Source organism: Dama dama, chromosome 30 (assembly GCF_033118175.1).
Source record: "Dama dama isolate Ldn47 chromosome 30, ASM3311817v1, whole genome shotgun sequence".
Taxonomy (NCBI): domain Eukaryota; kingdom Metazoa; phylum Chordata; class Mammalia; order Artiodactyla; family Cervidae; genus Dama; species Dama dama.
The window spans coordinates 85711846-85737993 of record NC_083710.1 but is presented as its reverse complement, the minus strand read 5'-3'; the positions used below and the strand labels follow the sequence as shown (position 1 = coordinate 85737993).

General features: G+C 45.4%; 1 protein-coding gene across 1 annotated transcript in view; it reads left to right on the top strand.

Annotated features, from left to right (window-relative positions):
• Positions 1-25618, top strand: part of NALF1 (NALCN channel auxiliary factor 1) — a 587247-nt gene extending 561629 nt beyond the window's left edge. Inside the window, exon 3 of the mRNA XM_061133274.1 lies at positions 24650-25618. Coding sequence (XP_060989257.1) covers positions 24650-24939 — 290 coding nt within the window. The 3' untranslated portion in view covers positions 24940-25618. The remainder of the gene's footprint in view (positions 1-24649) is intronic.
• Positions 25619-26148: the final 530 nt, after the last annotated feature.

Sequence of the window (26148 nt, the reverse complement as noted above, 5' to 3'; positions counted from 1 at the left end):
TCCTGCACTGCAGGCAGATTCTTTACCATCTGAGCCATCAGGGAAGCCCAAGTATATACTTAAATAAGTGTGTGTGTGTGTTTGTATACCAAGAATATAAAGAAATGCTCATTTAAGTTACATGTGTGTGTGTACATTAGAATAAAATACTAAGGACTAGGAGCAATTTTATCTCATATTTCCCATTGATGATGTTTTCTTCTTTCATCTAATGACTCAGACTGGGCAGAACACCAGTAGCAGCGTTCAATTTCTGGATATTTATAAGCTTGACACAATTTAGGCATAGAATAAGATGTAAAGGAGAAGAGGAGGTTGCTTTTTAAGATAAATGTTGAGCAGACCGGTGAGTACGATCCACTCCGTCGCCGTGATGTAACCATCAGAGCTGTCGTTCCGTTTCCTGTCAAAAAGCGCTCCGCGTTGTCCTCCTAACTGGATGGCTCGAGTTGCGACATTGAGTTTTCAAGTTCTGATAAGTGAGACTTTCCCGGATTCTTTCTCGAGCACTGAGCTCCATGACCGTCCTCTAGCCGCGCCGTTGTAAGTGATGAGCTTTCAAGAGACGGTCCAGCGAGGCTCTGCCCTGAGGACCTGCCTACCCGCGGGAGGACGGCTATGCTGCCCAGACCTGTGGGAAAATCATCCGGACGGAGGTGAAGAGATGCGGGCTTTCCTTCTGTCTCTTCGCTGCATCCCCTCTGAGCCGCTGTCTTCTCAGTAGTGAACTAGGGAGCGCAGCAGCCCCCAGGCGCGTCTGGCTCGAGGATTCCCGACGGGGCGGGGCGTGTGAGATGCGTCAGGGATGCGGCATCCGCGGGTCGCGGACGAGGAATGTAAGGGGATTGGCTAGTTGTTTACGTCGCGCCACTCGTTTGATGCTGAGATCACTTTTCACGCAGCTCCTCTCTGCTGGGAGGACCGAGAACGAAAGGGCCGGAGAAACAGAGAAAGATAGTAACACCTCCTTCGGTTGAATCGTAGCCAGAGTTCACCAGTCACGGGCTATTCAGTCATTTGATTTCTATATAACATTTTCAACAAATGGTCATCAAGATAAAGCCTTCATCTCTTGACTTTGGCGTCAATGAGATGTCCGTGATTTTAAGACTTCTGAGAAACTTCTGGAATTCCATGTGGAGGTGGCACTCTTGCTCATGCACACATATATAGCTTTTTCCCTTCAGAAGGTCAGCAGCTTGACCAGCTTCTCAGAGCCAACAGCAGCCTCAGACCAAGGGGGAGGCGCCTGTCTCTGTCCCCAGCTTCCTGGCATCTTCTCTGGCGGTATGAATCTGAAACCTGGGTTTCAGTGTTCCTTGCGCACTTCTAAGGCCATTAGAAAGCTTCCCGTGGAATGTAATCTCTTTCTGCACAACGTGTACAGGAAGTCTGTCTTACATTTTTTAATTACCTTTGAGTTTTTGGAAGTCAGATGTTTCATCTGCATCATCAAGGAACACAGACAGGGAAATAGAGAGCTGTCCTTCCTCAGGTCCGGGGAAAATGTCACAGACTTTAGGAGGTTCCTGGGAGAATCTCATCACAGAATCTTTGGGAACCAGCCTCTTCTTTCCCCACTGTCAGTTCAGCTTGTTTTTTTGTTGTTATTGTTGTTTTTTTCTTCTCAAAAATGTATAGAGTAAAATTTTGAAGGCATTTTGCCCCCAAGTCCTGTAACATTTTTTGGATGAAAATGTACTAACTTTCAGATTGATCTTCTTTTCTAAGCTGTGACCCTGGCCTCCTGGAAGAATTCTTATGTGTCCGGATCACTGGCAGCCATCCTTTTCCACTTTGCATCACAGAGGCCCCTCGAGTTTTGTTGCTTTTTTGTTGTTCAGTCGCTAAGTCACGTCTGACTCTTTTACCATGGCCTGCAGCACGCCAGGCCTCCCAGTCCTTTGCTATCTCTCAACATCAGGGTCTTTTCCAATGAGCTGGCTCTTTCCACCAGGTGGCCAAAGTATTGGAGCTTCACCATCAATATTCAGGGTTGATCTCCTTTAGGACGGACTGGTTTGATCTCCTCGCTGTCCAAGGGACTCTCAAGAGTCTTCTGCAGCACCACAGTTCAAAAGCATCAGTTCTTCAGTGCTCAGCCTTCTTTATGGTCCAGTTCTTTGTTGCTGGGCCTGAACAAGGCACAGATTTCTGCTGATGAGAACCACTTGCTTCTATGTCCCTACTGACCAGGGTCCCAGACACTGGGGCCCCCAGAATGTCTCCTTCTGGGTAGAAGGGCGCTCTCAGGGCCCACCAGGAAGACCCCACCCTGGAGCCCAGTGGCCGCTCCCATTGGTAAGGAAACTACTGAGGCTTTTGCATATAAAGTTTCTATATACACATATATAATACATAAAGAGACTTTTGCATGTATTTTGCATATAAATGTGTTCCCAAACTTTGTCACACAATCTCTTACAGATAGATATGAAGATACAAAGAATTCACCTTTTAGGTAAATTTGGAGTGAAAGCAGAATCATCTCACCCACCTTTATGCATTTTGAATAAAGTGTCTTCTGTGCTCTGGCAGAATTAGACTCAAGCTAGTCCAATAATGGGAGTCTTTTTCCTCATTCTCCAGTCGGCCGCATATAACCTGAGACTCCTCTGCCCCCAGCCCCGGGATGCAGGCTCACAGGCGGTTCCAGTTCTTTCTCAATGAGATGGGTGAATGACAACAACAAATCTCAGTTCCATTGAAAGGATTTCACCAAGTAGACTGGTCTTCGCCTTGCCTCCAGTAATTCCTCTTCTTTAAAAAGATTAATAAATGGTTTTGTTTCCATTCTATAGGCTGGAAAATAGCATAATTTATCATCAGAAGTTGAAAGAATAGCGTTTCCTTCAGATTCACTATAATTAATCGCATGATCCTCCTACTAATATGGATCCAGTACATCCAGTTCGGAGGCTTCCGGAAGGAAAGTGATTCCCTCTAAAAGTCAAGCTCAAAAAAGTACCCAGTGAGCATGTGACTGCAAAAGGCTCGCTGGCCAGATGCAGTCTAGGGAGGGTCCACTGTGTTTAAGCTGCTTCTCCGTGGTGACGGACCAGTGGTGTGATGATGTCTTCTCCCCAGTGTCCACTGCATCCAGTCTTTCAGAGATGTGGGATTGCAGGATTCCAGTGGTCCCTTTCACACAGGCTTTTACTGGATATATACTGATGCTTAGAATTTCTGTCCTCTGTCCAAAAAAAAGTGCATCTCAGCCCTTGGGATCAGGGAGCCAGTTGGAGGGCTCAGAACAGACAAGATTCCTTTAAGTTGTTTTAAATATTTAAAAATCCTTTAATCGGGGAGTTATTTAAGATTTTGAAAAGTTACTAGATGCCATCTTTAATGCATCATTTCTTAAGAGGCACGTAACTTACCCATGTCCTACATGGCAATGTCTTAAATTTCTATTTTTTGGTCATCCTTAGCAAACTGGTAGCTTATTTTAAAAAGCAACGAAATATCTGAGAATGCATGTCCACTGCCGTGGTGTCTTTCACTGAGGCTGTTACTGAAGGTCAAGATCAAATGTTCTGACCACAGAACTAGAGGAGAGAAGGGCGTCCTCAGATGTTAAGTTCTGCTTCTGTCTTAGGAGACGAAGGAAAACGAAGGAAAAACTCTTTGCCTGGAGATCTCTCCTGGCTTTCCTGTTAGAGAAGAAAACTGACACGTTGCTGAAGCAGCGTTTGAGAAATTAATCAGGGAGAAACTCCGAGGTGCTGTCAGGGTGAAGCCTGTCATTGGATGGCAGGCTTTATTGAGTTAAAACTTCTCAGAGTGGGCTCTGCTCTCAAGTTGGGTTCACAGGACCGCTCTGCTATTTTAGAAACTGTTTCTTCATCTTCAGAGTGAGGGGGTGGAGTCGTTCATGGCTTCTATGCTGCCAACCCATCATCCTGCTAATCAGGCGGGGATCCCCCCCCCCCCCCCCCACACACACACACACACTCGGTCACCTTCTCCCTGAATCCCCTAGAGGAAGCCCTTGATTGCTTACCTGGGCTGGGGAACCAGCATCAGCCACGCAGAAGAAGCAGCGCCGCGCGGGCTGAGGTGCTATGGTAACACACATTATGAAAATTGCCTCTTGATTGATGGATAAAAGAGACTCGACAGGATCCGCTGCCGTATTTTTCATAGATGAATTATTGAAAAGGAAAAAAAAAGAAAAAAGTATAAGTCGATCTGCTGGGGGTTACTGACAACGGAGATAAAACATATCTGAGAATTCTGTGTAAATTCTGCATTTCATTTTTTGAGCTGTGACAAGGAGGAGGTTGTGTTTCTGCCGGTCGGGAAAACACGGTGGGCTGTTGGCGCGTGGTTAGGCTGACAGGTCTGATTATGATGTGACGGGTGCTGGGCGCCCCCTGGTGGCACCGACGTGCCCCTGCAGGGGACCTAAAGCCGATAATGGCCCGCAGGCCGGGAAATCCCAATAATCAGTGGAGAGACAATGATGGAGAAGAATACTTGGATATGCATGTCGATCACATCACAAAGGGTTTTTTTTTTAAATGTTTCATGTCATTCACAGGAGAGAGTTCACAACTGTGAGAAAACCTTTCCCAAATCGTGTCCTGACATGACTGCAGAATTGATCAAAGATTTTTTAGAAAGATGACGTAACAGATTTTCTCACCAAAGGAGTATTTTAGTAGAATAATCTGCTACCCAGAGATCTCTTCATTGGGACATCTATGATATTTTTAATTTCTGTACTTTCTCTAGTGTGTGAATATGTTTCATGATTTTTCTAAAACTTGTTTCTGCCCCACCCCACCCCAGACCCTGGAAGAAAGAATAATAAAATACCACTTAGTTATAAGACCATGTATTGCAAAAAAAAAAAAAAACAAAAACTTTATATACATACTTAGGTCAAAAGGGGAGTGTGAAGGAAGATAGCATGATCAGGATAGTGAAAGTCTCTCAGTCATGTCCAATTCTTTGTGACCCTATGAACTATACAGTCCATGGAAATCTCCAGGCCGGAATATTGGAGTGGGTAGCCTGCCCCTTCTCCAGGGGATCTTCCTGACCCAGGGATCCAACCCAGGTCTCCCGCATTGCAGGTGGATGCTTTAGCAGCTAGCCACAAGGGAAGCCCATGATCAGGCTAGAATAAGAAATATGAAAACAAGTTATTTCAAAAAACCTTGGGCGGCATGTAATACCTTCATGTGTTTGGGACACCGTCTTCCATGAAAACTCTGCACTCTTGGATTAAATGCATATACTTAGATCTGAGTTCAGGTCCTCATACTTAAGATCATCTTCCCCGACATCCACCTCTGTGTGTTTCCCCAGCAGCTCAAGTTTGCCTCGAGCAAGGAGGCTAATGCCGGGGAAGAGCCTGGAGTGGAAATTCGGTTGCTGGATTCTGCCTGTGGCTAGGAGTTTTGGAAAGTTGCACCCAATGGGTTTCTGTTTCTTCCTCGCTACTAGCGGCTGGCAGCGCTAGGCCTCCAGCACTCTCGCTGGAGTGGGCCCTGGTTGCCGAGGGCCAAATCTGAGCCAGACGGGCTGTCTGCGACCATGTCACCCTGAGCGTGCCGATCCTGTCTGAGTCAGACGGGCAGGATGAGGGCGAAGCGCTCTGGCTGCAGACGCCTCAGGGCCATCCTTTTGGGTGTTGGTGGAAGACAGCCTCTGGCTCCAGGTCCCCCTGGATGATGCTGCCTGGAAAGCCAGGCAGGACTGGTGGTAAACTCATCTGCCTGCAGGTGTGCTGGCCGAATGTACCCTCCCAAGTCTGCACACCTCCACAAACTCGGGAGACCTTCTGACATAGTCCGAGTGGTGCTTCTGCCTTTTCTGCCTCTACCTTGCCTGATCCAAGAGGAGAACAGAAGGGATTAGACCAGGGAGAATTGAGGAGCCCGTGCCTGGCGCTTTGGCGTGGCCCCGGGTAGAGTCAGCATGAAGTGTGCCCCGTCTGTGTGGCAGGGAGCTCGGGGCTCGCAGGCCCAGAAGCCGGAGGGGCGAAGCCTGCAGCCACCTCCTGGCCTGTCCCCAGGTCAGTGAGCAGAAAGCTGTCCTCTCTTTAACACGCCCTGGCGAGGACCCTAGTAACATCTCACAGCTGCGACCCCGTGGACTGTAGCCCGCCAGGCTCCTCTGTCCTGGGGATTCTCCAGGCAAGAATACGGGAGTGGGTTGTCATTTCCTTCTCTAGGGGATCTTCCCGACCCAGGGATTGAACCCAAGTCTCTGCATTGCAGGCAGATTCTTTAGCGACGGAGCCACCGGGGAAGTCCCTGTTAACCTGTGGCCTCACTGAAACTTGCTGGCCTGGGCAGGAACATCGCGTCCTCTCTGAGCTCCCGAGGATGGATGGCAGTCTTCCGCTGAAGGCAGACGATTGAATGCTGCCCTGGAAGGACCAGAGCAGGGCGCCCTGGGCAGTCAGGCGGTGGGTCTGCGCCCAGGTGGACATTGAATCAAAACGTTTAGAGAGCTTCCCGAGAGCGAGGGGGAAGGTGAAATACACACCCTTCTGCAGGTTCCCCAGAAACCTGCCTGACTGAAGCGACACAGAGGTGTTGATGGCTGATGTGTAGCAGTCAGAGCAGCAAGGCAGAGGAAGGACTTTAATTCTGGAAATTAAAGTTTATCTGGAAGGATGAAAGTGTCAATCACTCAGTCGTGTCTGACTCTTTGCGACCCCATGGACTGTAGCCCGCCAGGCTCCTCTGTCCCTGGGATTCTCCAAGGAAGAATACTGGAGTGGGTTGCCATTTCCTCTTCCAGTGGGTCTTCCCAACCCAGTGGGTCTCCTGCATTGCAGGCGGATTCTTTACTGGCTGTGGCATCAGGGAAGCCCTATAGCTTTGGGCAAAGAGGGATCTCCCAGAACAAATGAGACTTTTTCCAGTGAAGGTGTTTACTAACTGTGTCTGCAGTTAAACATCTCTGCAGTCAAGCCTCTGTGAAGCGTTTGTCTCCACCTACTAGCTGTCCTGGGTACCAAACTGCTCTGGACATTCTGCTGATCTCCCGTGACTCGGTCAATCTTGGAGCATGCCTGAGTCACAGATGTCGTGTAGTCTGATGCCGTTTTTGCACTGGATTAAGCAGAGCTGCCACCCCCTAACCTGCCCGCGCAACCTGTTACGGCAGAAGCTGGGATAGACCCACTTTCCCCGGCTATTAGTCCAGTGTTTGCGTCACTAGTGAAACAGGAAGTGACCAGTCGATCCGTCTGTCGGGAAATGAGCCCGGAAGCAAAGGTCTGCTTTCTGGCCTCCAGCAGGACAGGGTCCCTCTGTAGGGAGAGAGAGGAGGGACACACATCTGTGGTGTGTGCGATGCCATCTCCAGCAGTTCAACACACACACCCTGATTTCACAACATCACGTACCTTAAAAATGAACATCACACGTACTTTCTACCTAGACCATCCTTTCTGCTTAAAGAAAGGAGAACTGTCTGGCACTGTTCTCTGGAGAAGTCTGTGCTTAGAAGGCTAGTTTTTTTCAGTCTGATTAGTAAACAAGCCTTTTAGACTGCACATATACAGACCTACACGTATATTACTTTGAAGGGTAAAGACACGGACCCAAGGCGTCACCGACTCAATGGACATGAGTGTGAGCACCATCACTGCGGGAGATGGTGAAGGACAGGGAAGCCTGGCATGCTGCAGTCCACGGGGTCCCAAAGAGTCGGACAGGACTGAGCGACTGAACAGCAAAGGCCTCCAAAATGTTTGCCTAAATAATCGTGGCTCTATGCGTGAGTGTCTGCTTTGTGTTCAGTCTATTTGAGTCCCATGAGGAAATGATGCGTTCGACCCATTTTAAAACGTAAAAGGAATCAATTCTTCTCAGTTTTGAAATCTTGCCTTTTTGGTGGCCTGGCTTGAGATTACCAGATGAGATGGCCATTTTAGTCGTAATTGCTAATGTATCGGGTCATCATAGCATTTACTCTCATGTTTAATGTGAAGTTTTCTTCAATTTAGTAAAAATGTAGGAGGTCAGTTCTTTTACCCATGATGCAGTTATTGTTCAAAGTCATTTTTAAGATATTCTTTTTGGGGGTGTGAATAATTTTCATATTCTACAGCATTCTCTTCATGCTTTGGAGATTTATGTGAACGCGTCTGTTGTTTTATCACTTCCCTGGTAGCTCAGCTGGTAAAGAATCCGCCCGTAATGCAGGAAACACAAGTTGGATTCCTGGGTGGGGAAGATCCCTGGAGAAGGAATAGGCTCCCCACTCCAGTATTCTTGACCTTCCCTGGTGGCTCAGTCGGTAAAGAATCCGCCTGCAGTGCAGGAGACCTGGCTTCGATCCCCGGGTCGGGGAGATCCCCTGGAGGAGGGCGTGGCAACCCACTCCAGTATTCTTGACCTTTCCTGGTGGCTCAGTCGGTAAAGAATCCGCCTGCAATGCAGGAAACCTGGGAGATCCCCTGGAGGAGGGCATGGCAACCCACTCCAGTACTTGCCTGGAGAATCCCATGGACAGAGGAGCCTGGCGGGCTGTAGTCCATGGGGTCAAAAAGCGTCAAACATGACTGAGCAACTCACACACACACACTGGGAGGTAATAAGGTTCAGACGAGGTCATCAGAACAGGCCCTCAGCCAGTGCTGACCGGCAGGCATGTTATCTTGCTTGGACTGCCGTAACGAGATGCCACAGACGGGGGTTTAGCCAACAGAAGGTGTCATCCCTCAGTCCCGGAGGCCAGGCGTCCCAGGTCAAGGTGCGGGCAGGCCCGTTCCCCCAGAGGCCTCTCTCCCCGGGCCTGCGCACGCTCTTCCCGTTGTGTGTGCACCCAGGGGCATCCTGCGTGTCCAAGCTTCCTCTTTTCCTAGGAGCCACCCTGGACTTGGGCCCACTCCAAAGGGCTCCTTCTAGCGGAATCTTCGCTTTCAAGGGCCTCTTTCTAAATACACAGTCGGAGGAGCTGAAATTTAGGGCTCTAACACCTCAGCTCATCTCACGGCAGCGTCCTCGTCCAACGGGGCCGTTCGGACCCGCAGCGTACCTGGAGGGAACACGCTGTGGACGGAGGCAGGGAAAGCCACCACCTGCGCCCCAGCCAACCCCCTGGTCTCCGCCAGCCGCCTCCAAAACCGCGAGGCCGTCAAGTCCCGACGTGTAAGCTGCCCAGCGCCTTGTCCCGGCGGCTCTGCACGACGCCTGGCGGTCTGGGACTAGAACAAATGCATTCAGTATTGTTTGTTCAAGAACAGAATAAGGCCTCACCCTTCCATGGAGACAGATTCTGTGCACTTCAGAAGTTCTGGGGGATTAGAGCAGAAGACGCGATAAAAAGGAATTATAAAGTCCAGGAGAGAACTCAGCCAAGAGGATTTGGAGGCTAATAATTATGCAGAGAGAGTAATGATGAAGAAGAAAGAGCATTAACCAATATGGCTCGGTTTTAATTATACAAGTAAATTATTCTCATCAATTTCATGAGTCTCCCTTTGAAGGAATTTAAAACCACATTCAGTTTGCAAAGCTGTTGTGTATGCTGTGTCCACGGTTTTCAAGCCTTCCTAATCAGAAGATTTTAAACCTGAATCTGCAAACTTTTGATCTCAGGAAACTACAGTTAGCGACTTTTTAGTTTGGAAAATCTAATCACTCTACTTTCTGCTCAGCATTGCTGCCGACCTCAAACTGCTCTAAAAAAGAAATCCTGATGAAAAGGAGGCAAAATCTAGGTAAATAAATGTCCTATCTCTAGATAAGCTGTCTTCCATTTGGAAATGTGTTTGTTCTCATTGTTTCCAGCCGACTCTTGTGGTCTCAGGGGGAAATGCAGGCACACTTTTTATATTACAGTTCTATGAGATTTGTGGACAGCTTTCAGATTTCCAGTCTCAACCCTTACAAAAAGAATGGCTTGTATCCCTGTTCTTTTTTGTTGTTCTTTCTGCAAAGAGGGAATACTTAAAACATGTGGAGCAGCAGGGAAAGCATGAAATGTATTAAAAATCATGAGCTCCATCAATTAACACGAAAGAAGCAATCATATGAACGTATAATTAGGGAAACTCCCATCTGTGGAGCCCGATGGAGGTTTAGAGTCGAAAGGACGTGAGCTGCTAATGAGCTCTTGAGGGCGAGTTCCGTGCTGGCTGTATGGACGGTCGGGTCTGGGCTGTAAGGAGGACTGAGGTCTGGACTGTTCATGGACCCAGGGGTCACCTAGAAAGGTCTGAGCAGTGAGGAAGCAGGCAGGGGCTTCCCTCAGCCGTATGCACCCAACATGACCGCTCAACGGTTGAACCGAGCAGAAAAGACCACCGGAGAAGGGAGGAACCAAGCCTTCTCCCCAGGTTCACGCTAGAGCCATCCGTATGCGCGCAGGCGTCTGACTCCCCGAGCAGCACAGGTTTTCTGCCGTCTTCTTCCTGCTCACCAGAACTGCACTTCGTATCCGGAGTGGCCAACCTGCCCTCAACCGTGACCTTCTCATCACATGCTGGGTGTTTTTTTTTTCCTCTTTTATATCTCCTCTTGATATCTGTCTAATTCTTAATTTAATGCATAATCCTTTCTTCCTTCCTCCCCTCCGTTCTTCCCTTTCTCTTTGCCATCACTCATGCATATGTTCCTTTTCCTGCATCTTTGTTTTCCTGTGGGAAAGAAAAGGCCCAAGGAATCTGCTTTTTTAGCACATGAAGTTATGCTGTATTGCCTCTGATAGATATATGCTTCAAAAACTCACTTTTACTATTCGTCATATCTTCTCAGCTTAATATTTTCCCAGTTTACTATATATATTTTACATATATATAATATATTATATATACTTCTATATATTTGTATCTGTATACACACACATATATATATATATATATATAATTACATATATATATTATATATATTTCTTTACGGGCTTCCCAGGTGGCATTAGTGGTAAAGAACCCGCCTTCCAATGCAGGAGACAGAAGAGATGCAGGTTCAGTCCCTGGGTCAGGAAGATTCCCCTGGAAGAGGAAATGGCAACCCACCCCAGTATTCTTGCCTGGAGAATCCCATGGACAGAGGAGCCTGTCAGGCTGCAGTTTATGGGGTCACTAACAGTTGGAATACTACTGAACACACACACACACACAACTTTCTATATGTATTTTTAAATGTAATCAACAGAAACCAGAATACATGTCTTTGTTGTTATCAGAGAACAGATACTCTCTGTCTCTCAAGGAAGATTCATAACTGAGTGTTAGATGCTGTTATCCCCCCACCCACACCCCAGAAAAGACCAGTTCTCAGGGATTTTATCTCTGTCATTTCACACTTCTTGACTAATTAGCGATCACTGTCAAGAGTCCAAACCTCAGGGAGCAACAGCTGGGAAGCATGACAGAGAGATAATCCAAGGGCCATTGGATGAAATCAACCAAACCTGCTGCTCTACCTGACGCTGTAACTGAGAGAATAAACAACTAATACACCTGATACCTTTGGACAGCAAGGAGATCCAACCAGCCCATCCTAAAGAAAATCAGCCCTGAATATTCACTGGAAGGACTGATGCTGAAGCTCCAGTACTTTGGCCACCTGATGCGAAGAACTGACTCATTGGAAAAGACCCTGATGCTGGGAAAGATTGAGGGCAGGAGGAGAAGGGGACGACAGAGGATGAGATGGTTGGATGGCATCACCGACTCAATGGACATGGGTTTGAGCAAACCCAGGGAGATAGTGAAGGACAGGGAAGCCTGTCATGCTGCAATCCTGGGGTCACAAAGAGTCAGACACGACTCAGAGACTCAACAACAACAGCCACATACCTGATACCGTCCTTTGTCAAACGACATGTCAGAATCTCGGTCTGTGGAAAATATGTGACTCTAAGATGTGACCTTATTTTTTACTGAACTCTGCCTTCTAATGAGCCGTATGCTCTTTAAATGGACCTATAGCTCATTCCCCAAACACCCACCTTCCTGTCATCAATCTCATTCCTTCCAATATTTTTATAATTCCTTTTTTAAAAATTGCTGTCTTATATACTTTATTTTCACTTGAATGTCCTGCTTCAAATGTCAAAAGTATTGGAAGTCAATTCAGTTCACATCTGACAAATAAAGATAATCATTCTAGTTAATATTCTTTTCATTAAATTTAATATTGGCTGTCACATATTGAAACTGATTTTCTTACTTCATCCACTAACAATTCTAGAATGTTAGCTTTTCATTAGAGTCCTAGTATTACAAACTAAGTTTTGGCATTTGTTTTGAGTAAAAACATTTTGATGAAAATCAAAACTATTTTTGTTCACATTTAATGCTTCAAAAACTGGTGATCACATTAAGAAAATACTTTCCCCCTACCTCACTGAAAAGAAAGCACATATTTGAAGTCAGGGTCTATTTACGAGGTGTATTCATGTCTTGAAGCCATAAATGTGTGTGTGTGTGTGTGTGTATGTGTGTGTGTGTGTAGGCGGAGAGTACACACACATTGGGATGGTTTGAGCATGTTCTGTGATTACACAGAGAGTCTGTTTTTCTTTTTTAGAAAGAAAAGCAGGAAATGTTGTTAGTACTCTAAATACAATCGTGGATGGATCAAAGCATTAGCAAAACTGTCTCTTCAATTACCAGTCACGGTTTGAGATTCCACAGCCGTCGGCTTTTTTTTTTTTTAATGTAGTTTCCTGTTTTTAAGGCTATTTCCTTTGCAGAGTCACAGTTACTAAGGATTTCCAAATTAAAAAAGACTGAGTAATCTGCCAAAACATGACCCTGATTTACAGTGTGTGAGCTTCACCATGTCACTTCACAGGGGAAAAATAGCAAAAATAAGTAGAAATGGAACACAATAGGTAATTTCCTTAACCAGGACCATACAATTTTCTTCGTGGGTAACAATGCTGGACTTAGTCGTTCACTCATGTCTGAATCTTTGCGACCCCATGGACTGTCCCAGCCCACCAGGCTCCTCTGTCCCTGGAATTCTCCAGGCAAGAATACTGGAGTGGGCTGCCATTTCCTTCTGCAGGGGATCAAACATCTAGGAGAGATCCACTTTTTTCACCTCCTCCTAGACTCATGTGACACTGGTAAACGAGTTTCTCTGAATTCTGGAAATGCACTTCATGGAATCCCATACACAGCCTTCCTATCTGTAAGGGCAACCCAAGCAGAAAAATGAGGGCACCTTGAAATAAAGCTGGATCATGGGGGTGGAAGAGGAGTCAGGATTATAAGAATAAGCCAAGATTCTTATGCCTTCTCTCGAGTGACTTTGACGAGCCTCACTTGGTTCAAGTCCCTGGTGGTGCTGGTGATGATTGTGGTGGTGGTGGTTTAGTCGCTCAGTTGTGTCTGACTCTTGTGACCCCATGGACTCTAGCCCACCAGGCTCCTCTGTCCATGGGATTCTCCAGGCAAGAATACAGGAGTGGGTTGCCATTTCCTCCTCTAGGGGATCTTCCCGACCCAGTAGTTGAACCTGTGTCTCCTGCATCACAAGTGGATTCTTTACCAACTGAGCCAGCAGGGAAGCCCCTGGTGCCCACCAGGTACTTGGAACAGGAGGAAGAACACAGATCTTTCTGTCCCACCAGCAGCCTCTGGTTCTGACAGTTTGCACAGGTGAAGACAGCTGCGGTCTAGGGTGTGGGCTCCTCCTCCAGGAGTCCACACAGCTCTCCTTCACCCCGTCCTGTGATGTCTTCGTCAAGGCCACCCTAAAAGGAATCATCAAGGATGCAGTGGGAAATTAAATGATGTATTTGGTGAGCAAATACATGTTCTTCGTCCAATACATTTTTTCCTCTTTATTTAATTAGAATATATTTTCCATAATTAAAAATATCACTGTAACCATTTTAGGGCAATAACAATGTAACATGATATTTATCAGCTGTATGTTAGTTTTGCTGAGGCTGCAGAAGATGGTCTTTGTTCTTTTAATAAAATCTTAGAAAAATTTAGGACCCTTTGTTGAGGAAGTTCTCTGTTGAGCTTTAAGACATTTCTAATTTATCCCTAAATTTAGCTTATGGTCTTAGGAAATGAGTGAATTCTTCATAGGACTTCCCTACCATTTTAGTGTGGGCCTTTGATCTTCATTTGGTACAATTTTCAGTTTCAATCTGTCTTCTGTCCAGTGTGCACTTGGCTGTTCTCTCTGAGTGACCTTTACATAGGCAGGCACTTGTGTGGCCAGTTCTTGAGACTCTACTTCCCTTTTCTTCCTGATTCCTGATACGTGTGGTGATGTTTTACTATTGGGTTATCAGTTCAGTTCAGTTCAGTCACTCAGTCGTATCTGACTCTTTGTGACCCCATGGAATGCAGCACCCTAGGCCTCCCTGTCCATCACCAATTCCTGGAGGCTACTCAAACTCATGTCCATCATGTCAGTGAGGCCATCCAACTCATCCTCTGTTGTCCCCTTCACCTCCTACCCTCAATCTTTCCCCAGCATCAGTGTCTTTTCCAATGATTCAGCTCTTTGCATCAGGTGGCCAAAGTATTGGAGTTTCAGCTTCAGCATCAGTCCTTCCAACGAATACCCAGGACTGATCTCCTTTAGGATGGACTGGTTGGATTTCCTTGTAGTCCAAGGGATTCCCAAGAGTCTTCTCCAACACCACAGCTCAAAAGCATCAGTTCTTTGGTGCTCAGCTTTCTTTATAGTCCAACTCTCACACCCATATGTGACTACTGGAAAAACCATAGCTTTGACTAGATGGACCTTTGTTGGTTATATCCATGTGCTAATATATTCAGTCCGCTGAAACGATCTCTTACAGCTCAACAGTGTTAATGCATGATCTTTCGGTTTCTCTCCTTCATTAAACAAATACTTACTGTTCTCTAGGAGATAGGTGGATTGCTAGGTGTTCATAGTAAGGACGGAGTATTTAGAGCTAAAAGTGATACTGGCCTTAAAATTTATCATAAGGGTCTGACACATTTGTCACTACTCCTTTCAAAAATAAAACTAATCAGTTTCAAATGTATACTTTAATTGGGGGCTTCCCTGACGGCTCAGCAGTAAAGAACCCACCTGCCAATGCAGAAGATGTGGGTTCAGTCTCTGAGTCGGGAAGATCCCCTTGAGAAGGAAATGGCAACCCACTGCAGTGTTCTTGCCTGGAGAATCCCATGGACAGAGGAGCCTGGTGGGCTACCGTCCATGGGGTCATAAAGAGTCAGACGTGACTTAGCAACTAAACAACAGCATACTTTAATTACTTACAATGTGCCCTTGCCTTAAAAAGATACTGTAAAGATTATAAACACATAGATGGTCCTAAGTCTTATTCTTTCTGCAGATGGTCACTATGATTTGGAAATTTTTTTTCTAGCTTTCTGCGATTGACTTCTCATTTTCTATTGTTTTACCAGTCCAATGATAAAATAATCGCAGAAATTTAGCAAAATCTCTACAGGTCACTTATTTTATTTTTACCTTTTTTTAAAAAGTGGATACAGTTTGGGTACTGGTACTAATTATATATTTTTTGTATGTTATTTCTAAATAAATACTAGGTTATATGCATGTGAAAACACTGTTGTAGCAAATATAAAACAAAAGGATATTAAACATGAAACACTAACTTCAGAAGCTGTTTTTTGCAATGCTAAGGATTTATGTGGTTGTAAAAAGTGGTCTTGTGCTAAGTCTTGTCAGTTGTGTCCGACTCTTTGTGACTCCGTGAACTGTAACCCTCCAGGCTCCTCTGTCCATGGGACTCTCCAGGCAAGAATACTGCAGTGGGTTGCCATTCCCTTCTCCAGGGAATCTTCCCAACTCAGAGACTGAATCTGCGTCTCTTACATCTCCTTCATCGGCCGGCGTGTTCTCCACCACGAGTGCCCATGGGAAGCCCTCCAAAAAGTAGTCTTGGTAATGAGCAGACCACCGCATTTGAGTTTGGGTGTGACTTCCCGTTCAAGGTGGCAAGCTGAAGCCAGACTTTGACTTCCCACCTGTCTCTAACTCTTACTGAAATTGAAGTAAAAACTACAAAACGGGATACATTCATGGAAGCTACAAAAGCTAGGAAGTGGGACACGGTTAAAACAGAGTGTTGTTAAACATGCACAGCAGGGGAAGGCAGGTGCAGGCCTCTGGGGAACACAGAGCCGAGTGGGCCGGCAGGGCGGGCTCTGAGAGCAGCCCGCAGCCCGCGCGGGGCCCGCTCTGCCACTGGGACCCTGTGACGACCACCAGCTGCTCTGGGGGCAGAGAGAGCCGAACAGAAGGGGCAGGGGCTCGGCAGTGGGTTAAAGGCCCTGAGCTGACGCCTGAGCCAACAGATTCTCTCCAGTCCTGCCTGTGCAGCGGGGCGTCTGCCCACGAAAACCAGGATCCACTCTCTAGACACTGAATGAGCTTCCTGCACGGGTGTGAGGAAGCCTTCCTATTGAGGACTTTTGGGGGTGTCAGGAAGGGAGCTGACATTTGCCTGTTTCGTCTCCGCTCACTCATCCTGAGGACAATCCTGCCTCCAGGAGAGACGTGACGAGAGGAAGAAGCATTATAAAGAAGGAGCAGAGTCCACCTCATGTGGATAAAGCAAAATGAAACAATACAAATGGTATGGAGGTGGACGCAGGGAAAGGAATTTATAACCAAAGCCATGCTAGAAGGGATTTCTCCAGTGTGGAAGAAAACCAGATTGCAAGAGCCCCAGCAGGAGAAGCTGCGAAGAAGCCACGTGGAGATAAAGCTTCTTGAAATTTTAGAAAACAACCAGTCCAGGTTCGATGCCTGAGACAGGGTGCTCAGGGCTGGTGCACTGGGATGACCCTGAGGGATGGGATGGGGAGGGAGGTGGGAGGGGGGGTCAGGATGGGGAACACATGTACACCCATGGCTGATTCATGTCAATGTATGGCAAAACCACTACAATATTTTAAAGTAAATAGCCTCCAATTAAATAAATTAATTTACCAAAAAAATAAATTAAAAGGGAAGCATCAAATTCCAATTAAAAAAAAAAAGAAAACAACAAATATATGAAATATCCAAAGAGATGTCATCAAGGTATCCCAACCCTCAGTGAAATGAGAAGGCTATTAACGTCTACGTCGTAGCCAAGATTTTAGCCCCTGTGGTCTCTCCTGATAAGCCCATGTATATGGCACATTACATGGCAAAAAGTTCTCTTCACGTGGAATTAAAGTGGCTAATCAGCTGACCTTAAAATAGCAAGATTGTCCTGGGTCATTCAGGCTCACCCAACGTAATCACAGGATACAGAAGAGTCAGCCAGAAAGATGAAGCTGAAGGAGAGATCATAGAAATGGACAACATGGGAAGGACTCAGCCCACTGTTGTTAGATTTTAAGACGGAGAAAGGGGCCACGAGCCAGGGACCTGGCAGGTCTCTGGATGCTCAAGAGTCTCCAGGCAGCAACCAGCAAGGTAGCAGAGAGCTCAGTGTTACAGCCACTTGAAACTGAATTCTGCCAGCCTCCTGACCCAGTTTGGAGAATCATGGCCAATGCCTTGATGTCAGCCTCATAAGATACTGTCATCAACATCATCCTGGGTTAAAATGGCATCCAGGTATAAGCTCACAGCTCAATAGGTTGGAGCCTGGGCTGGTTTTGACTCATGTGGCTCCAGCCTATTGAGCTGTGAGGCTATATCTGGATGCCATTTTAAGCCACTCTGATGTCTGTGACAGCTTTCTATAGCAGCGATAAACAGAGAATGAATAGGGATTCTGGCGCATAGGAGTGGAGTGCAGCTGAAACAAACGCCTTTGCTGTCATTCTTCCGTTGCTAAGCTGTGTCTGACTCTCTGTGAGCCCTTGGACTGCAGCATGCCAGGCTTCCCTGTCCTTCGTTGTCTCCTGGAGTTTGCTCAAACTCATGTCTGTTGAGTCGGTGATGCCTTCCAACCATCTCATCCTCTGTTGCCCCCTTCTCCTCCTGTCCTTAATCTTTCCCAGCATCAGGGTCTTTTCTAATGAGTTGGCTCTTCGCATCAGGTGGCCAAAGTATTGGAGCTTCAGCTTCAGCATCAGTCCTTCCAATGAATACTCAGGGTTGATTTCCTTTAGGATGGACTAGAAATGCAGAAATGCATTTGGAACCAGACAGCGGAGCAAGTTGGAACAATTCTGAGAAGCATGATAGAGAAAGCCCAGATTGCCTTCAAAAGGAGGTTAGTAGGAATATGGTCATTCAAACCTTCCGGGCAGGGCTCAGAAGGGAATGAGGAATGTGTTCATGGAAATTGGAAACATCTTCAGCCGTATCAGAAAGCTTAGCAGAGGGGACTTCCCTGGTTGTCCAGTGATTAAAAATCAGCCTTCCAAGGCAGAGGATACAGGTTTGATCCCTGGTCAAGAAATAAGATCCCACATGCTGCAGGGCAACTGCACTATGAGCCGAGACTAGTGAAACCACATGCAGAAACTAAGACCCAACACAGCCAGAAGTATATCAATAGATTTTAAAAGAAAGAAAGGATAGCAAAATTGTATCTGCAGTTATCTGGAAAACAGAGATGCTAAGTGATGATGTTGGTGCCATAGCTGATATTTCCAAGCAAATGTTTCAGGTGTGACCTGGTTTTTTCTAGCTACTTACAATAAAATGCAAAAGGAGAGACATACACTGAGAGAATAATTACTAAACAATGAGAAACCAGGATTTGATGATTTGGGAAAATCTCAGTCTACCGAGATGGCAAAAGACAAAAAAAAAAAAAAATATATTGCTCTTGGGAAATCATGCCCTAGAGTAAACAAAACAAGAATTCTGAGGATGTCTCTGTACAACCATTCTACGACCTCAGAAAGTTCGGAAGGTGAGAGCATTAAGTTACACAAAAGGCTTTTGAAGTGATTAGGTGTGATGATAGATCCCCCTCAGCCCTTTGAGGGGCAGCCGGAAGTAAAGGAGGGACTACCTAGGAAGGGGGAGCTTCTTGTCTAATGGGGTAAACCCTTGTGACTCACAAAGTCAGTGAGAATTTTATATTAGCAAAAACACGGCCAGCTTGGACAGAAAGGGACAGAGACAAGATGAAGTGAAGAAAAGCTGTTGTTCATTAGCACAGTCATGTCCGACTCTTTGCGACCCCATGGGCTGACTGCAGCTCGCCAGGCTTCCCTGTCCTTCACCATCTCCTGGAGTTTGCCCAAACTCATGTCCATTGAGTCAGTGATGTTATCTAACCATCTCATCCTCTGTCACCCACTTCTCCTCCTACTCTCAATCTTTCATAGCATCAGGATCTTTTCCAATAGGTTGGCTCTTCGCATCAGGTGGCCAAAGTATTGGAGTTTCAGCATCAGTCCTTCCGGTGACTATTCAGCATCGGATTTCTTTAAAACTGACTGGTTTGATCTCCTTCCTCTCCAAGGGATTCTCAGGAGTCTTCTCCAGCACCACAGTTCAAAAGCATCAATTCTTCGGTGCTCAGCCTTCTTTATGGTCCAACTCTCACATCCCATTCATACATGACTACTAGTCAAAACCATAGTTTTGACTTTAGAAGAGCCTTGAATTTTTGTCATATTCCTCCCATTAACTGTTCTCAGTTTGGTTTGGTTTTGTTGCCTAAATTAGCTCTTAGTAAGTTTTTATTAAATGCCACTGAATAATCCTTCAGTAAGGTACATTTAAAACAATATGCAAATGTTATTAATAATCATTGAGGGGAAGATACAAAATGTTAGTAATTTGATAATAAATAAGTTTCAAACGTCTGATTATAGCCTCAAAAATGATGAGGGATTAGAAATGGAAAGAAATAAAATTTTGAAAACTTCCTCATCAGTGATCCTGATAATTAGACAAACCTGTCCAAATGTGTTATTTTTTTTAAATAAAAGGTAAGTTCTAATAGAATTAATAACTGCACATATTTAACAAATTAGAAGATATGCACTTAAATTCACATAGTAAATGATAGACAACAAAGGAAATGGTGAAGAAACACTTTTAAATGTTTGCAAATGTTGTTACATGATGATGAAGGCAAGAACAGGCACTGCAGGCCTGACAGAAGTGTAAGTGAATTGAACTGTCCTTTCAAATCATTGTGAAACTCTTCAACGTACAGTACAGTACAGAGAAAAATATAAAAAGATCAAGAATATAGTTATTATAATTCAGTGTCAGATAGATAATGGTTCATTAGAGATTGCGGAGAGAAGAGTTTGTAGCAAAATATATCAGAACAACATTTCATTAACTGAAAATTGACGTTTGTCCTTTGTTCATCCCCTTATGTATTTGTGCAATGAGATTATTATTTGAAAAATTCTTTCTTTTCATTTGGTACTATGTCCTTATGGCTCCTTTGAATGAGGAGGAAGAGTTAGTTGCCCTAAGTTGGCTCTCCCAGGAAGTGTCTGGGTCCAGGTGGTCTGGCAGGAGGAACTCGGAACCACACCTGTGAAGGAGTAAGGGAACACAGATTCAGCAGATGGGAAAAAAAATCCGAGGCTGGTTTGGCTTTCACAGGTGCCCTGATTGTTGGAGGCGGCTGCCCGGGGCCTGTGCTCAGCCTCGGGGAGTTTCTGGGGAGACCCCGAGACAGGCTGGATCCAGCTGCAGGCAGCAGTCCTGGCTGGAGGGGTGACCAGACACGGGGACAGAGCAGACGGATGGAGGGAAGAGCGCAGCAAAGCTTTCCCAGCAGACCCGCGAGAAAGACACTGTTACCAGGAATAAATCCAAAAAGACGGAAGGCTGGATGAGGCGACAACCACCGAGCCCTCATAGAAGCCAGAAAGAATATCAGTGCCTGTGAAAGGATTTGCCGATGCCTGGGGAAACGGACGCTAAAGCAGCAGACAGGAAGCAAGGAGTCACTATATTTCTCAACAAGACTCCAGCCAGACACAGGAATGGACACCATGGAACACTTCGGAGGAGGTGACAACATAAGGGGACCAGGCGGAAGTGTGTTTATGAGACAGTGCCATCTCTACGACCCATGCTCCCTCGGCAGAGAAAAATGCTGGCATGCTCCCTTGTGGGAGGGGAACCCTAGTTTTTGGAAAGGGTTGGAAAAAACTGTTGGACCGGGTGACAGACATGAGCAGGGCTTGCCACGTTAAAAAGAAAAACAAGAGGCAAACAAAGAAGAGAAAGCAACCTGGAGAAAACAGAACACACACTGGGAGGAAATGAATCACGACAAAGCAAAAGCGCCGTGAGAACCTCAGCGATACAAGCGTACACGGCAACTGCGACGGGGGAACAGCCACCTCGGAAAACATTCAGAGTGTATATAAAAGAGCTCTTGGAAATCACAGTGTCATCATTTTTAAAAGGAGCCTACCTCAATAAAATTATTATATGGTGTTAGTTAGTCTCTCAGTCATATCCAACCCTTTGCAGCCTCATGGACTGTAGCCCACCAGGCTCCTCCGTCCATGGGATTCTCCAGGCAAGAATCCTGCAGTGGGTTGCCATTTCCTCCTCCAGGGGATCTTCCCGACCCGGGGATCAAACCCGAGTCTCCTGTATTTCCTGCATTGGCAGGCGGATTCTTTACCACTGAGCCACATGGGGAAAAATTATGGGAGGAATGATGAAATAAATCTGAAGGATAAGAATTTCTAGACCGGAATTCTACGATCAGCCAAATGATCAATTAAATGTGAGATAAGCATTTTAGGCATACAGCTTCTCAGAAACTTACTCCAGAATTTGTTCTTATGAAAATACTAGATGCCTGGTCCACCAAAATGAGCTAAGAGGAATATGGAAAAAGAGAAAGGAGGGGGGCTGCCAGCATTGCGAAGAGGGTAGTTCATTGGAGTTTTCAGGCTGGAATCTGTGCATTAGGCATAAAAGCAGCCAGCCCAGATGGTTAAAGACTACAGGAAATAGTTTAGGAAAATAAAGCTGATAGGAAATACTTGGCAAAGTACTGGATGTTGAATTAGTAAGTACGTAGAAAACTCTAAGATAATTGTTATCTCTAGGAAAAACCGGAATAAGAACAGAAAATGAAAGTTCACTGCACATCTGAGTTGAGACTTGTTTTTGCAGCATCCTAATTAAGGAACATGTCTATTAAACTTGCTACACCATAGAGAAATGTGGGTTACTTTTGCCTGGAGAAGGATCAGAATGAATGTTTTATCCTCACATGTCCTGGGGAGGGGGAGATCTATAGACAGTGATAAAAAAAAATGAAAAATCAAGAAAAGCATAAGGCAGGTTATTTCCAGAAATGGAGCTAGTATAGAAAGAAAGAAAAGAAGAGCAATATTTGCCTCTTAGGAGGAAGAATTTGAGATGGGACAGTGGATGAATTTTTTAATAAAGTATCTTGTAGAAGTATGTGATGACTAATATGAATGTATAACTCTGATCTTAACAAATGGAAAAGGGAAAGAGTATTAATTTTTTAGTCAAGAAGAGTACATGTATTGACCTGAATGAATTACCTTATTTTTTTCTGAAATGACTTCAGGTATAAATCAGCAAGCTGGTTCTGAGCAACTTGGGAAGAACTTGTTATTTGGATGACATTGTTAAGCGTATTCAGTATTCTTACTGTTAGCATTCCAAAATGTTGATCTAAATGCCCTTTAGATTTCTATTGTTATAATCTTAACTATATACTCTCTTCTTTGAAGAATATAATTTTGAAAAACATATGCTTCAATAAATGACTAGTCTACCAATGAGGTATCTTATTTGAAAAAAGAAAATATCATACAATAAAAATGTCGGAGCTGCAGACCTCATTAATTCAGTTTTTTTTCCATATTCTACCTAGGCGAAGGTGAAGTTTACCTTTGAATGCCTAAGAAGAAATGACTATTGTAAGCATCATTATAAGGATACCTTGGTCATTTTTTTTAAGAAATGAAGATTGCATTGTATAATATATTATTTAACAGACTCTTTTACTGAGTAAATATATATTGAGTTTATTCATGTAACAAATCTCATTAAGTATCTATTTTATTCAGACATTCTGCAACATATTGGGAATGTGAGGTTGATACTATATAGTTTTTGCTTGTATAGTGACATATAAGTAAGGAAATTGACATGAAAATGAGCAACTGTGATTAAGAGAAAAAATAAAATTGCTCTATTGAAGTAGAAATTAAAGTTGTGAGTTGATGGAGAAAATTCCAGAAAGAAAGCTTGGGCTGTGTGGTACAGATTTGGGTGAAAGTGTCACATGTTCTGAGAACTGCCAGGATGTCTGGAGCCCTGAGCAGTGAGTCTGAAAGAGAAGATAGGAGACTAGATTTCATGAATTAAGTAGAGTCAATGAGACATTATTGTGTATGCTAGTCCCTTAGTCGTGTCCAACTCTTTTCGACCACATGGACTGTAGCCCTCCAGGCTCCTCTGTCCATGGGATTCTCCAGGCAAGAATACTGGAGTGCGTAGCCATTCCCTTCACCAAGGGGACTTTCCTGACCCAGGGATGGAACCCGGGTCCCCTGCTTTGGCAGGCGGATTCTTTACTATCTGAGCCACCGGGGAAGCCTGAGACATTATTAACAATAATGATTACAATTCAGAGTAGCTTGAAATAAATAATTTCAAGTTATTTCTCTGTGCTATGTCCTGAGTCAAGCACTTTACATACATAATCATATTTAATCCTTACAGCTGCTCTATCGTCATTTTTAAGTTTTCAAGCTTGAGAGTAACAATAACATTTGTGTAGAAACACCATGCTCTCATGAGAAAATGTTTCAGTCAAGTAAAAAAAAAGAGATACAAAATGGTTTAAGTAACCTCATAAAAATGTTATATATGATGTAACAAGAAACGAGATTGGAAAGGTTATAGATAGCCAGTTGTTTTATTTTTTTCACCCCTCAAAAGTTTCCAAAATATCCATTTGTCAATTTAAAAGTAAGAGCAGTGTGTAATTTTAGAGGAAGAAGGGGAAAGAGAAGAGAGACTGAGATTCTGTGACTAGGGAAGGAAAAAAAAGAGAAAATAAGAGAGTGAGAGATGAGTTACATCCACAATTACTGAAAAGCAATGCTGGAGGATTGGAAAGGGGGAACCATGGGGCAGAGGTCCAGGCGGAAGACAATAAAGGCTTCAGTTTAAGCAGTCATCAATAGGATAACAGCAAATGGAAGAATAAGAGATGTATTTGGAAAAGGGTCACCCACTTGGTGTGTAGATGGTTAAGCCGATTCACCAAGAAAGGGAGATGTGAACCATGGTGAGGTTGCAGAAAGGAAGTGATTATTGACATGGTCCCTGTAGCTCTGGTATTACAGTGGGGTGGTTGTTTCCTAAATGAAATATCCTAAATATGCTAAAGTATAACTAGGTGGTGTCACTTTATGCATTGTGTTAATTAATCACAGTCCTATTAAATTAAAAAAAAAAAAAAAAAAAGGTGGCTGAATGTCTCTGGTGTCACCACATGGATCCAGAACGTGGGATTCTGATTTGGACGTAATGAAATCTTTCATCCCCGAATACCCATCACAAGCCAGAACTTTCAGAGGGTGACCACCAAGAGTCCAAAAAAGAACAGCGAGGAGCCTGAGAGTGCTGGTTTGAGAGCACTGGGGGCCACTGACCCAGACTGTAGTGTCGTGACTTTCCTCTACACTCGCTGTGACGATCCGGTGGGTCAGACAGTAGGGCATCCGCTGCCCTCCGCTCTGAGCGCCTTCCTGTCCACCTTCCCGCCGGCTAACCCTGCGCTTTCTTCATCCCCCACCCAGGGCTCTACGAAACCTTTCTAACCAATGATGAACCAGAATGCTGTGACGTCAGGAGAGAAGCGAAACCCAAGAGCCCCTCCAAGGGGGCGGTGGACAGAGGCGGCGCCTGCCCCCGGACGTCGCTCTCGGCCTCGTCGGCGCCCAGGCTGGGCCCCAGCAGACTTAGACTGTGCGTCCTCGTGCTGATGCTTCTCCACACGGTCCTCACGGCCTCGGCGGCGCACAACGCCACTGCCCTGGGCGTCGGGGGCGTCCACGCGCTGGACGAACGCTCAGCCAGCGAGGAGTAGGGACTCCGCACCCTGGAGCATCCTCGCCACCCCGGCCGCCCGCCCGCGCATCCCCGCCTGGGTACCGGACCTGAGCGCGCATCCCTTCGCGCAGGGCCTGGATGGCCTGAATCCAAACCAGGAGACACATACACCACACACACACACACACACACACACACACACACACACACACACACACACACACCACACATACACACACACACACACCACACATACACACACACACACACAGCTTTTTACGGACTAAAAAGCTGGAAAGTGACTTCGATTTCTCACAGCATTTTATACACTGTGTTTTAATGTTTGGAGGTTTTCTTTGCTTTCCTTTGGACTTGAGTTTATCTGTTTGTTTTGTTTTTGCACTTGTTAATACAGGCTTTATTTGGGGGGATGGTTTCTCAGAGGTAAACTAAGTCTTTTCACTGTCTCTCTCTCTCTCTCTCTCTCTCTCTATATATATATATATATTTCTAGTCACTGTGTGTGTTCATCAGATAGTTCTGTTTCCTGTCCTGTCTGTTTCTATTAGCGGAATGACAGCTATGACCTTGCGGTATAGCAAAAAAAAACAAAAACAAAAAAACAAAAAAAAAACTACAACACACACACAAACACACAAAAAAATCATAAAAAGAAAAAAAAAGACAAAAAAAAAAAAAAAAAAGAAAACAAGAAGAAAATAAAAAGCTCCCTAACTCCCCCTCCTGCCTAAGGAACCCACGCCCCCCACCCCCACCCCCGAGCCCGCCCGCCGGGGGACTCCCTCCAGCAGATGCCATCCGCTTGCTTCAGTCCTTGTCGCCGCCGCGGTGGGCGCAGCGCCTGCTCCGCTGGGCCTCTGAGCCGCTGTTGCAGAAAGGGGGGCCCCCTTCTAGCTGAACAAACAAGTGCTCTCCTTAACAGGTGGCATCAGACAGTTAACACATCTTTATGTTGAAAATAAAAAAGCAAAGAAAATTACCTTGAACTCCGTTGGGTTCATCCCAAAGGCCCCGGACCTTCCTCGCTGGTCAGGTGGCTGGAGGCAGCCGCCGAGGGTAGGGGGTGTGAGGAGGTGGGGACACCCCCTGCCCCCCGAAGCCCAAAGGCGGCTGGGCTTTCAGTAGGATTTCAGTTCTGTCGTGGGAATACTCGAGCACGTGCCGCCCACGGTCAAGAGGACAGGACTCCGAGGACTCAAATCTGGACTTCTCTTTCCTCCATTTC